Source organism: Protomyctophum parallelum, assembly GCF_964188405.1.
Source record: "Protomyctophum parallelum genome assembly, chromosome: 9".
NCBI classification, from domain to species: domain Eukaryota; kingdom Metazoa; phylum Chordata; class Actinopteri; order Myctophiformes; family Myctophidae; genus Protomyctophum; species Protomyctophum parallelum.
The window spans coordinates 45,096,914-45,109,402 of NC_139706.1; the positions used below are offsets into that span (position 1 = coordinate 45,096,914).

Genomic DNA, 12,489 nt, shown 5'->3' on the forward strand with positions numbered 1-12,489 from the left:
AGGTGTGGTTTGGGTGCTCTATACTACCCCAGGGGTTCTCACCCTTTAGGTGTGGTTTGGGTGCTCTATACTACCCCAGGGGTTCTCACCCTTTAGGTGTGGTTTGTGTGCTCTATACTACCCCAGGGGTTCTCACCCTTTAGGTGTGGTTTGTGTGCTCTATACTACCCCAGGGGTTCTCACCCTTTAGGTGTGGTTTGTGTGCTCTATACTACCCCAGGGGTTCTCACCCTTTAGGTGTGGTTTGTGTGCTCTATGCTACACCAGGGGTTCTCACCCTTTAGGTGTGGTTTGTGTGCTCTATACTACCCCAGGGGTTCTCACCCTTTAGGTGTGGTTTGTGTGCTCTATACTACCCCAGGGGTTCTCACCCTTTTCTGGACCATGGTCCACCCATCTGACCACTTAGCCGAAAGGCTGAAACCATGCAGGAACAGGATGGTGCCAAAGGTCACATCACACCTAGACACAGGTCTCAATCGAAGAGCAGGGACCCCAACATATAAATTATATTGTATTAATAATCTACCTATACAGATTGGACAAAAGTATGTTTTATTCATGAAAGAAAGTTACATAGTGCCGTTTTAATGTTATATTATAATTACAATCTTTAGTGTTTTCCCAGTTATTTGGGAGGCCCACTTGCAGTATATCCTCACAGCCCACCGTTGGGCCCCTGGCCCGCTGGTTGAGAACCGCTCTACACACAGACAGAGAACTCCAATCCTTTCTGTCTACATTTCTCATACATGAAGGGCAGAGCGGTCAAATATACAGCTCTTTGTAGACCTCGACCCCGAGGCCTTGTTAGCTACACTGAATTGAATAATGCTCTTTCTTGGATTGTACATGTGCTGAATGCGACTACCATGAGCTACAATACAGGGATAAGTTACTCTGCAGAGTTGTATTCTAAATCTAAATGACCACTTCTGAGAAGTTATGTAGAGCTGTGTGTGTGTGTGTGACGTGTGTGTGTGTGTGTGTGTGTGTGTGTGTGTGTGTGTGTGTGTGTGTTTGTGTGTGTGTGCGCGCGCGCGCGCGTGCGTGCGTGCGTGCGTGCGCATGTATTTTCAGAGGCCCCAAATGTAAAATGTAGACCTAAATGTGATTTGCACATCGTGGCCCCCCTAGTGGTTTCAGGAGCAAACAGCATCTTGGCAAAGGGGTATCGAATGAGAAAGAATTGCTGAGGCTTTTTCTGAACTTTTAAACTCGACTAATTTCTCTCATTGATTTATTGTTCATCTGTGTGCTACAGTGCTACATGGGGCAAGTATACCCTGGTTTATATGCAATGGTGTGTGGAACATGAATGCATTTTTATCCTGCACTGTCCCTTGAATTTAAGTAATTAAAGCCTTACCATGTATGTAGAGAAACAAAATACAACCAAAAACCATATAGATTTAACGGGGGAGTAAATGTTTCTTTTGAACAGTTCTATCTCTATATTGTGATTATTGCGAAAGACTACATTTTCCAGTTGGGATACCAATTTCATCCAATCAGGAGAAAGATCTCCAGAGAGATACTTTATTAGCTTAAAGGACAACTTTAGTTTTTTTTCATCAATCTTTTTTCATTTGCTGCTTTCTGTCGTTTTAGGGATTTTAGCTGTTTTTGACAGGGGGCATTCCAGCATGGGGCTAAATATATATTTTTACAAAATAAAATGGCGATTTTTTTTTTAAATTATTTACTATAGTACTAATAAACTTGGGGTCTAGTCGGACTATAGTAAATAATAAAAAATAAATCGCTATAACATTTTGTAAAAGTATACATATCATGCTCGAAAAAAGAAATCCCGAAAAAAAATGAACACTCATCTTTTACTTTCTCTAATAACAACCTAAAACATGAAGCTTGGTTGAAAAAAACTAAAGTTGTCCTTCAAGTCTTATAAATGGTGCATTTACATTATTGCCTTCATCCAAGGTGCAATGATTGTGCATTGCATTCACACACACCGATGGCGGAGGAAACCATCCAAGGCATCAACCTGCTCATTGGGAGCAACTAGGGGTTCAGCATCTTGCTCCAGGACAATTGACACTAACTCTGGGAGAGCCAGGGATTGAACTGGGAACCTTCCGGTTCCAAGCGGCCGTTCTACTTCCTGAGCTACTGCCGGCCTTGTGTTCTAGTTCCAATTTTGTCTGTTCATTTTTTTTTACAACTTTTTCACCTTTTCTTTCATTATGTATCCTCCTCTGAGTTCTCTCTTCTGATTGGATACAATGTGTACATCCTGACCTGTTTATTAACTAGCTGGAGACACAGGGAGACGAGAGCCCTGTAACACCATACAATTGAAGATGATAAATGGGTACTCTGTCCAGATTGCATGAAAAATTGCAACCCCCCCTGAACACATAAGAGATGGAGAGACAGGGAGAACCCTGTTACTGAGAAAAACAAAACAAAAAAACACTATATAGCAATGAATACTATCAGAATATAGTGCTTTAACCTGTTAACAAAAAATAACAGACCAAAATATATCACTTACCCTACCTTTACAGTAAGTTCCTGCACTAAGAAATAGCCTATAGCAGACAACGTGAAGAGTGATAGCATTTATATGAAAGGTGTCATTTTAAGTTCTGAACAAGTTTGATAAGAATGATTGAGTTGTGCGTGTGTCTCACAGGGTATGACCTGGTATTTGCAGGTGTAGTAGTATGAGACTATGAGAATGCATTCAGAATTGTGTGGGAAGGCTGTTTGCAATTGAGCCAATATCCAAATATACTAAGTGTAACCATCAAGTATTACAGTTGGTAACACTGAAATGAGCCAACCTCTGTTAAGTTCTGATTTAACTGTGATTAAGTGCTGGGAATAGTACCTTATGCTAGTACGAACTGGTTGGTTTGAAAGTTATGTATCATTTTTCAGCTGTGCAACTTAAGTTATACAAAATAATATCACATCAATCGCTATTATGTCAATAGTCTAGTCACCAGGTCTACAACACAGCTAGGCTGCAGAGTATTTAATTTTACACAACATTATGCTTAATGCTTGTTTAACTTATTGTGATTGTTTTAGCTCATTACGAGTATGCATACAGTATATCTTTATTAATTGTCAAATGGTTTGCTTGAAGTGCTGAAGAATAGAGGATATTTTGCATTTAACAAGTGTATTTGCATAAAGTTTAGCTTAAAGTTGTCTTTATGGTAATATGCACTTTTGCCTATAGGGCTATAGGCAAAATCGAAGAGGTATTAGTTGTTATTTATAGTTGATGTCTCTTTAAAGGCAAACCTTTAAATGACAGTGTGCACTATTCCTCCTCCAGCTTGTAATGAATGAAAAGTTGTCCGAATACAATAATTCCCCTCTTTTGGAGGGATCCTGCATTTAGACTGTTATTTATTTAGACGGGGGGGGGGGGGGGGGGGGTTCATCAGCCGTATATTGTTTTAACTATATATGTTCCCTCGCCCTCAGGCCTCTGTTCCATCAGTTTATGGCGTGTCTAGTGCAGTGGTTCTCAAACATTTGCATTTCAAGGACCCAGCCTAAATCTGTCAGTAAACAAATGGAATCAAATGGACCCGTTAGGGTCCATTCCACACCCAAAATTCCATTCCACACCCTAAGGAATCCGGAGAGTCTCTGGACCCCACTTTGAGAACCACTGGTCTAGTGGAAAGACTGTAGAGTGTAGAGTCTAGTGGAAAGACTGTAGAGTTGGGGTTATAGGGGGTTAGAGTTTTGGGGTTTTATGGGAACATTGAGCTAATATCAGGTAGGGGTAGGGTTGGGTGAAGGTTTAATGTTCTCAAGGAGCCATTTACTTCACAGACAGTAGGTTAGTCCAACGCAAATACATACATCGTACACAGACAGACATACATACATGTCATGACTCATGATGCAATTTAAGTGGTAGTGAGGTGACTTTGTCCATAGCATCATCCACCATCTTTTTACTATGTTAAGTTGTTAACAGCCTAACACAACACGTCATAACGCTAATATGACAAAACCAGTTTTTCTTTTCCATAACTACTGTATCTAAACTATAGGCAAACTAATTCTACTCTCCTAGATTTGCTTTTTCACATTTCCACAGCATAACGTATGTCGCACACTATATGACAGCATAGCAGGGAAGTATATAAGTATTTAATTTCACTCACATCTGCAAATAATGTCTTCCATTGTTATGAAAGCCTCTTTGTTATGTATCTTATGATGAGTAATCTAACTTGAACAGGCCTTGAAATATATTTTACATTTTGAAATAATGCTGTTTATTTGATACCGTAAAACACTTTTTGTCCCCAGCAATAGTGCAGTATGGCACCTCCTGGTTTCATAATACAAAATGATGTGTAGAAAGATTATTTAAATCTGGTCCTTGGTTGAACATAAGCTGTTGTTTGATTACCGCATATACTGTGTTAACTTCCTATAGCGATCTGTACACATAATTTGAATAAAATGGAGGATTGGCTATTAAATCGTTTTATATTCTTTGTATTCACAAATGATATTCCAGCATATTTAAACTAAGTGTTAAACAGTTAAAGGATGACTTCACCACTTATATAATGTTTATAATGTTCACTATAATGTTCATTATAAAATAGCACAATCTTTTCACTCATCTGTGTCGGTGAAGGCTGTGGGCAGCTCAGAAACCAGTGACATCATCTTTAGGCAGATTTTTTAAATTAAAAGCTTTTTATTATTGCAACAACGATGGCTTCCATTATAGCACGGTGATAACTTTTCAGGAATAGAAACCTGACGTTTCTATTAGCTTGGATTCCCCATCGAGGTTTCTGCCAGAATGCCACCAGTAAAACACAGTTCAAACTAGAAAAAGTGCCCTTCTGGGCACAGGTCTCCACCAGGAGGATAGGAGAGTGTGTGATGTTTGGCAAAATGTTTAGGAGTAATTTAAACATGTTTGTTTGGGTGTGTGTGTGTGTGACGTTTACATTGCCACAGCAAAAGTGGAACAAAACAATGAAAATTAGAGGTAAAAACACTTTCGGCCAGTTATAGCGCCACCTTGAGGCTGAGTTGAAATTGTTCATGTGGCATTTCTTCCTCGGCCTAGTGGGAATGTGCGTGCACAATTTCACGGAAATCACACGATGTGTTCATGATTTGCAGCATTTTGTTTGAAACTGAGCACTCCTGTGAACTTTGGAAGCCAATCTTAACCAATCAGGATGGAGTCTGATAAATCTGAAAGACCCGTTTCGTTGAATGGCTCTAGAGAGACTGTGTACCAATTTGCGATGTTTGGACAAAATCTGTAGGTGTACTGTGCATAAACTTGTTTTGCACAAAGCGGCCTCCTGGTGGCGCTATAACAGGCCGTTCTGGTAATTTTGGGGCAGAGGTTCATCGTTGGCATCCAGGGAGTGTGTGTGCAAAATTTGGCATCGACCGGGTTAACAGTGCGGGAGATTAGCTGCTCACGGACACACACACGGACGGACACACGGACGGACACACACACGGACGGACGGACGGAGTGCAAAACATACTCTCCCCCCATGCCTTCGGCCTGGTGGAGACAATGAAATGGCAGATTAAGACTGTGAATGGACCTGAGGCCACTAGTGTTGTGTTGGTATAGCCTAGCTGTAGAGGGGATAATCTAGTGTGATTTAAAATGCCAGAGGCAATCAAATGTAGGCCAGTGTAGCAAAGGTTAAAGACAAATCACTTACTCTAATTACTCTGGGGTAATTCATTCTTATTTAAAGTGACACACTTAACCCATTCTGACCGGGCACCCATTTTGGTGTTGGCATCATGTTATGCTTTAGCTATTGAAAAATAGCAGATCTACAAGCTCATATCGCGCCAGCGGCGCCACCGAGTGGCGCGATACGAGCTTGTAGGTCTGCTATTTTTGAAAAATCGAAGAACGACTGACATTTTTAGAATCTGATCTCAGGTCAGAATGGGTTCATCAGACCAGTGTGTGTCCAGTGGAAACCTCGTATGAATCTGATCTCAGGTCAGAATGGGTTTTTTAATATCATTGCTGTCGGGTGGAAGCCTCTCTACTAACTTTTTTATTTCCTTGTAAATTAATGCCCTATTGATCATAGCCTACGTACTACAGCGTCGCACGGAAGTATCTTTTCGAGCTTGTATTCGTAGATTGTTTCGCATTATGAGGTTTCCACCTCTTGGCCTTGCACTGTAAATAGTACAGTCTCCTATTGTTTCGCATTATGAGGTTTCCACCCTTGGCCTTGCACTGTAAATACTACTAAATAGTATATCAGTCTCCTATCCACTGTTGATAAGTCTGTGTAGTGGATGCCTAGTAGCCTACATCCATTCATATGTAGCCTATTTGTATGTTCATATATACTCTTTGAAGATAGATAAACATAGCCTACATTGTTAAAACTCAGTCAGACAAAGTGCAGGTGGCTATGGTCAGAATTACTTTTTATTTTCATTTTTTGATTATTATATAATATTAATTTCTTTTTTAATTTTAATATTATCTCTACTCTTTTACCTGTAGTTCCCACAGCAGGTCTGTCTGTCTGTCTTCCATCAGCCTTCATTACTGCATTTTCATTCTGTACCGTTAGTGCGCGTTTTGTCCCCTCTTGCTTGCCGTCCCCAGACGTTCTGGGGGAGGAACCACAACCATGGAGACGCAAAGGCAAAGAGGTCAATAGGAGGAGGAGGAGGTTGGAACCACGTGTGATCAGCGTACAGCACTGTCCTTCCTCACTGACACACTTGTTTTTGTAATCTCCTTCTTCCTACCCGGTTTCTGTGTGTCTGGCCGGAGTCTGCTAGTTAGGAACATTTTGGATCAGTTGATTTATTTTTGCGCAACGGGTTTTTCTGTTGCCTAAACCTTCCTGCACCTACCTGCCGACGCTGTACCAGACCACCATGGTGAGCAAGACGGATGACATCCCGGCGTCTGTGCCGAACTGCAACCCGGTGGACCCGAGTTCTGATGGAGAAGGAGGAGGAAGCCACCATGACGCTAAAGAATCCAACACCACCTCAACCACGAAGGACCCTTGCGCCTCCTGCTGCGGTGAGCCAGCCAGTTTATAATAACACCCTTGACGAGAGTTTGATCACTTAAAAAAACGCCAGGGTGTTGCTTTGCTCGCCGACAAGAGCTCTGATCTACACGCGAAGATGACCCAAGGCGTCGTGGCTTGTAGATCTGCTCTTGTCGGCAAGCGGCGGCGGCGTATCCTTAGTTGAACTTGAGTCGTGGATGTACATGATGCACTTATCCTGGTCCGTCATCACGGTTCATTCATCTTCTGCAAAATGCATTCATGATAGCTATGTGTGTCAGTGCGTAAAAGTAAAACACGTCAAAGATTACTACATGTCCTGGCAGTCCTGCTGTGCGGTGAGGTTTTATATGCTGTCGGATCCTCTGAGGTGTAAATGAATTAATGTCGTTCAGTCGTTGTGGTCAACATTAAAAGTCATCGTCCCCAGTCCCAGACTCCCCAAACACACTCACTCCACCTTGCACCAACTCTCAAGTTTAGCATGTTGCTAAAGGTAGCCACTAGCCGGCTAACCGAGAGATGGGAGACCCGTGTGTGTGCGCGCTAGCCTGCTTCATTGGTCCACCACGCAGATCACGTTTAATATAATGTGACTTCTTACCATTCGGCAGAAGGGTAAATAATATTGATTGATTAATTCATGGTTTGATAATGATTTATTTGCCCAGACAGGCAGACAAGTTAAAGTAGACAGACAGTTGCATTTGACTGCACCAGTTGTAGCTGAGAGAGAGGGGGAGAGACAGCTGCATGACAGCTACCGTGGATGCTAGTTAGCATGTATGGATGTGTGTGTTTGTTTGTTTTGTAGACCAATTAACCAGTGCCATTAAAACACTAGACTCGCAGCCTTTCACAACAGCTGTAAACACGCTTGTGACATGCATAGTGCGCGCTAGGCTGTGACGCACGCATGTTGTCAGCATGCAGGAGACGGCAGTTGGCTGAACTGAAGGTCACCTTCAGTGGAGCTGCACAACCGAGACCTTCGGCCGAAGGGGGGTCGTGCCGGTAGAACCTATAAACATGTGGCTCTGTCTGAGAAAGGCGTACTGGCTTTAATTCGGGGACTCGCCAAAAAACCGTTTGATCCGTGTGGGGGCGGTTAAGTAGGCCATTATGGCTGCAGGTTGGTTGGTTACATGACGCACCGGGTCGTGTTTCTCCCCTCCTGTTGGGATTGAGATCGGATGGAATGCTCCGCGACCCGGGAAGCGGAAGCAGCGGTGTGTTTCATCATGGTGACCATGTACAGCAGAGATAGAAGGTTATAGCATAGCATGCATTTACACATACTGTGCATGATACATAACATAATAACACACTGTGCAAACAGCGCTGTTGCAATGCCTCTGAATGAGTCTACTCGCTGTATATGGAAGTGATGTTTGGAGTTTAATACTTTGGAACCCAGTGCCAGTGTCCCTATTTTTGGCATGATATTGAAAACTATAATCAAATGTTTACAAAATAATTAATAATAAATGGCAGATATACAACCGCAAATTTGCAGAACTGCTTTTTTTTTAAGTGCTTAATAATGCATTTATGAATCTCAGTATAATATCTGCTGTCAGTTTCACGTCTGCTGTCAGTTTCACGCGCGACGGACAGCGGACGCAATCTCCTCCGCGTCTGTCGGGCGCGGAGGTGGAGCTTCTTTTCCATCCACCAGCTGTCTAAAAACCCAATGAAGAAGAAAACTTCAGCTACTTCTGACGCTCCTGACGCGTCTAGTGTGCTCACGCTGTCTGCGGTTGAAGTGTGTGTGTGTGTGTGTGTGTGTGTGTGTGTGTCACTGTGTGTGTGTGTGTGTGTGAGAGAGAGTTTACGAATATTATTGTAAATTACTATACTTTGATAAGACTCTTCATTGAAGACTTTTACCTACCAGATAGATAGACGGATATATACTTTATTAATGCTGAAGGAAATTTGAAGCCTAGGGCGAGAAGCGACAGGTCACGTGCACGTTGACGGCAGACTGCTGGGCTAGTGCCGGTTGCTTTGGCATGGGGGGTCAGATCAACATGGAATGTACTGGCCATATAAGGAGCATGTCTTGAGGGCACAGGGTTTGATGAGGTCAGATCAACATATATGAAATGTCAGTAAAGGTCAGCTCCATACTGTATATGGAGATATAAGGGTGGTAGCAGGGCCGTTAGACATTTTCTTTAGTGTACAGGGTTTGATGAGGGCTGGGCCTTAATTTTCGGGCCTCTAGTTTTCGCCGGCTGCTGGGCCCGGCTGCACTAATAACTTTGGGACAGGCCCATCTAGAGTTTGACTGGACAGGTATCAGTCAAAAGGGAGACATCGAAGAGGAAGGATGGATGGGGAAGGATCAACATATGGAATGTCAGAACAGGTTCTGAGGGTCATATCTAAGGGTTTCAGGTCAGATGTATAGTTGCTGGCCAATATTGATGACATCAGGGATCTCCATATATTATGGGCTTAACCCATTCTGACCGGGCACCCATTTTGGTGTCAGCATCATGTTATGCTTTAGCTATTTAAAAATAGCAGATCTACAAGCTCATATCGCGCCACCGAGTGGCGCGATACGAGCTTGTAGGTCTGCTATTTTTGAAAAATCGAAGAACGACTGACATTTTTTAGAATCTGATCTCAGGTCAGAATGGGTTCATCAGACCAGTGTGTGTCCGGCGGAAACCTCGTATGAATCTGATCTCTTGCGACTGCAGGATCTCCACGAGACCTGGTCTGCTGGGCACCATATATGGGGGCTTTCCCATGTATGGGGGATTTTGAGAGGGATGGACAAAAATGTGAGTGCAGTCGCAAACTCGCAATTATACAAAATGTTATGTTGAAATCTTCATGGTAAATTAGTTGGTAATTATGGTATTTAGTTGGAAATCATAGTAAGTGCTACGGTCTGTTTTCCACATTAACAATTACCAAATACCAAGGTATTAGATTAGATATGGAGATGATGTATATGGGTTTTCAATGTAATGGGTCCCAGGACCCAGGGTAGGTCTTTTAGATGGGTTCCAGGGACATTAATTGTGTTAATATGAAAAAAAAAGAAAATCACATAAAAAAAAAAAGGTTTTATTTCGACCATTTCATTCTGGCGAGTTGAGGCACTTTCTGCTGGGCTGGGTCACATTTTATGAGTCCTACTACAACGAGCACAGTACTAAGTACAGTATTGCATACACACACACACACACACACACACACACACACACACACACACACACACACACACACACACACACACACACACACACACACACACACACACACACACACACACACACACACACACACACACACGTATGTAGGTAGGTTAGTATTGTCATGGGTAGTGATCCTATTTGGATTGTCATTACTGTTGAAGTAGTTAACCTCAGTTAATCTCTGCTTAGTCTTCCAGACCAGATAAGAGCATAAGACTCAAGGAATGTTAAATTATTCTTTGTCTATATAGGGCTTGGCAAACATCTGGCTCTTATTTCTTCCGTACATGTATAGCTTTTATTATGGTGCTTTATAACTTCATAGTATTTTATCCATTTTGTGAAGTGGACGGACATCTTTTTAAGAGATGGGAAGCAGGTTGGAGTCTATTCATTCCAATCGAAGAGTGAACTTCTGAGTCATTCATAGCTCCATGGTCACTAAAGAAATATTATTGTACCCGATTGTCACAAGGCACAAAATATTCCCAAGATTTTCATACTAAAATGGCTTTTATCAGAGACAAATCAGGAGGAAATCTACTTCATTATTGATCTATTATTATCTATTATCTTCCTAAATTAACAATAACAATCTTTGGTGACACGCAGCAAAGTTTGTTAGGATCGGGAATTGAACCTGCGACATGCTGTCAGGCTGCCTGGACTGCTACCAGAGCAGTCTGGGCCTATGTAACGTTTTAAATGAATAAAATGTCATTTTGTCCAATCTGTATGGTAGAATATCGAGGATGTAGAATACGGACATCAATAGAGCACCGAAGTCCTGACGTAACTCGCTCATCCCTTCGATTCCCCTGGTTCGCGGAAGTAATTTCTCTATGGAGAATAACATGGGGTGATCTTAATATCGTCTACTATAAGCGTTGTGGTCCAAAAATAAACAAGCTGTCTCTGCGTTATTGTCAGGAAGGTGTCTCTGTATCGTTTGCAACAGTCAGTCACTCATATATGATACAGTCTGCTTCTAGCGAAAATCTAACTAATTCAGCAGCAGTAACATTAGCGTTTTCTCTCAGTCAGTTGATTCTTCATATCCATATGAGTGAAGCGGCCGGGATGACATGTTTATTTTTCAAACGCAGTTCTTATATGAAGCAATCTAAAAATCCTCCTATGGCGATTTCAATGCAACTAAAACAATACATGAACCTGGGGACTGACGCCCTCTACTGAAAGTGACGTCAGACTTCGGTGCTCTATAGATGGTCTAAAGAGACTTTTGTTTACAGATGGATGGAGCCTGGGTACAAAAATACTAATTTATTTATGTATCTGACAACATTTCGATACTATTGTGGTTCTTCATCAGGTCATAAAGTATCATGTTTACAATACAACTTATTCAATTGCGGTGGTTGTATTTTGTCTCCCTGCTCTTCTATTGAGAGATTGTGTCAAAGGTCATGTCTCACCTAGACACAGGTTTTGACCTGAAGGTCAAGATTACATTTATCCGCTGAGCAAGCAGGCAGGCTCTATCAGCTCAATGGTAACAATTTCAGCATTTGCACAGGAAACCGGGTTCAAATCCGGGGTAGAGGAAAGCTACATGTGCTGCTTTAACTATAGCTATATAGTTGTGCACAGATGTAAATGAAATGCCTTGTAGAACAGTGCTTCTCAACCTTTTCTGAATCGGGGCCCATTTGGAAAAGACGTCTCAGTCTCCACCCATCTGACCCCTTGACCGCCTGCCGTGTTAAGTGGTTTGATGGCGGAGCATTTTTATTTAAATGTTATTTAAAATGTTCTTAGTCATGTTGTGGTGTTATGGAACTGGCTGCATGACTGTGCACAGTGCAGTCACACTGTGCCTGCTCTTTGTGTGGTGGTGGTGGAGGACAACAGCAGGATGCCATCTTGTGATGCAACAAATCTCTGATTTGGGCCAGAAAGGCCTTGTTGTCTTGTTGTCCATTGATTCCACAGAGCTGTGTGGCCTTGGTGATGTTTCCATAGCAGCAGCCATGGTCCCTACAGTCCTCATTTCAAGGTCCATGGTGCTGCGTGTGGATGGATGGCTGGCTGGCTGGCTGGCGGCTGGATTAATTAATCTGTAGTCAAAGCATGACGTGGACAGGGAGTGAACTGACCTTATGCTTTGGTGTAAGTATTAGTTCAGTTAGCTAGAGCAGTGGTTCCCAAACAACTTCAGTAGGCCAACCGAGGCACACTGGAGTTGCCCATGTCAACTG

The 12,489-nt window shown here is 42.4% G+C and overlaps 2 protein-coding genes across 4 annotated transcripts in view; both read left to right on the top strand.

Moving 5' to 3' along the window:
- Positions 1 to 12,489, top strand: part of LOC310864877 (lissencephaly-1 homolog A-like) — a 296,805-nt gene that overhangs the window by 184,482 nt on the left and 99,834 nt on the right. The gene's annotated exons all lie outside the window — the stretch shown is intronic.
- cluha (clustered mitochondria (cluA/CLU1) homolog a) overlaps positions 6,701 to 12,489 on the top strand; it is a 42,871-nt gene continuing 37,082 nt past the window's right edge. For all 3 annotated transcript variants that reach the window (XM_083773563.1, XM_083773565.1, XM_083773564.1), the window contains exon 1: positions 6,701 to 7,060. In XM_083773563.1, the coding sequence (XP_083629689.1) occupies positions 6,910 to 7,060 (151 nt within the window). In that variant the 5' untranslated portion in view covers positions 6,701 to 6,909. The remainder of the gene's footprint in view (positions 7,061 to 12,489) is intronic.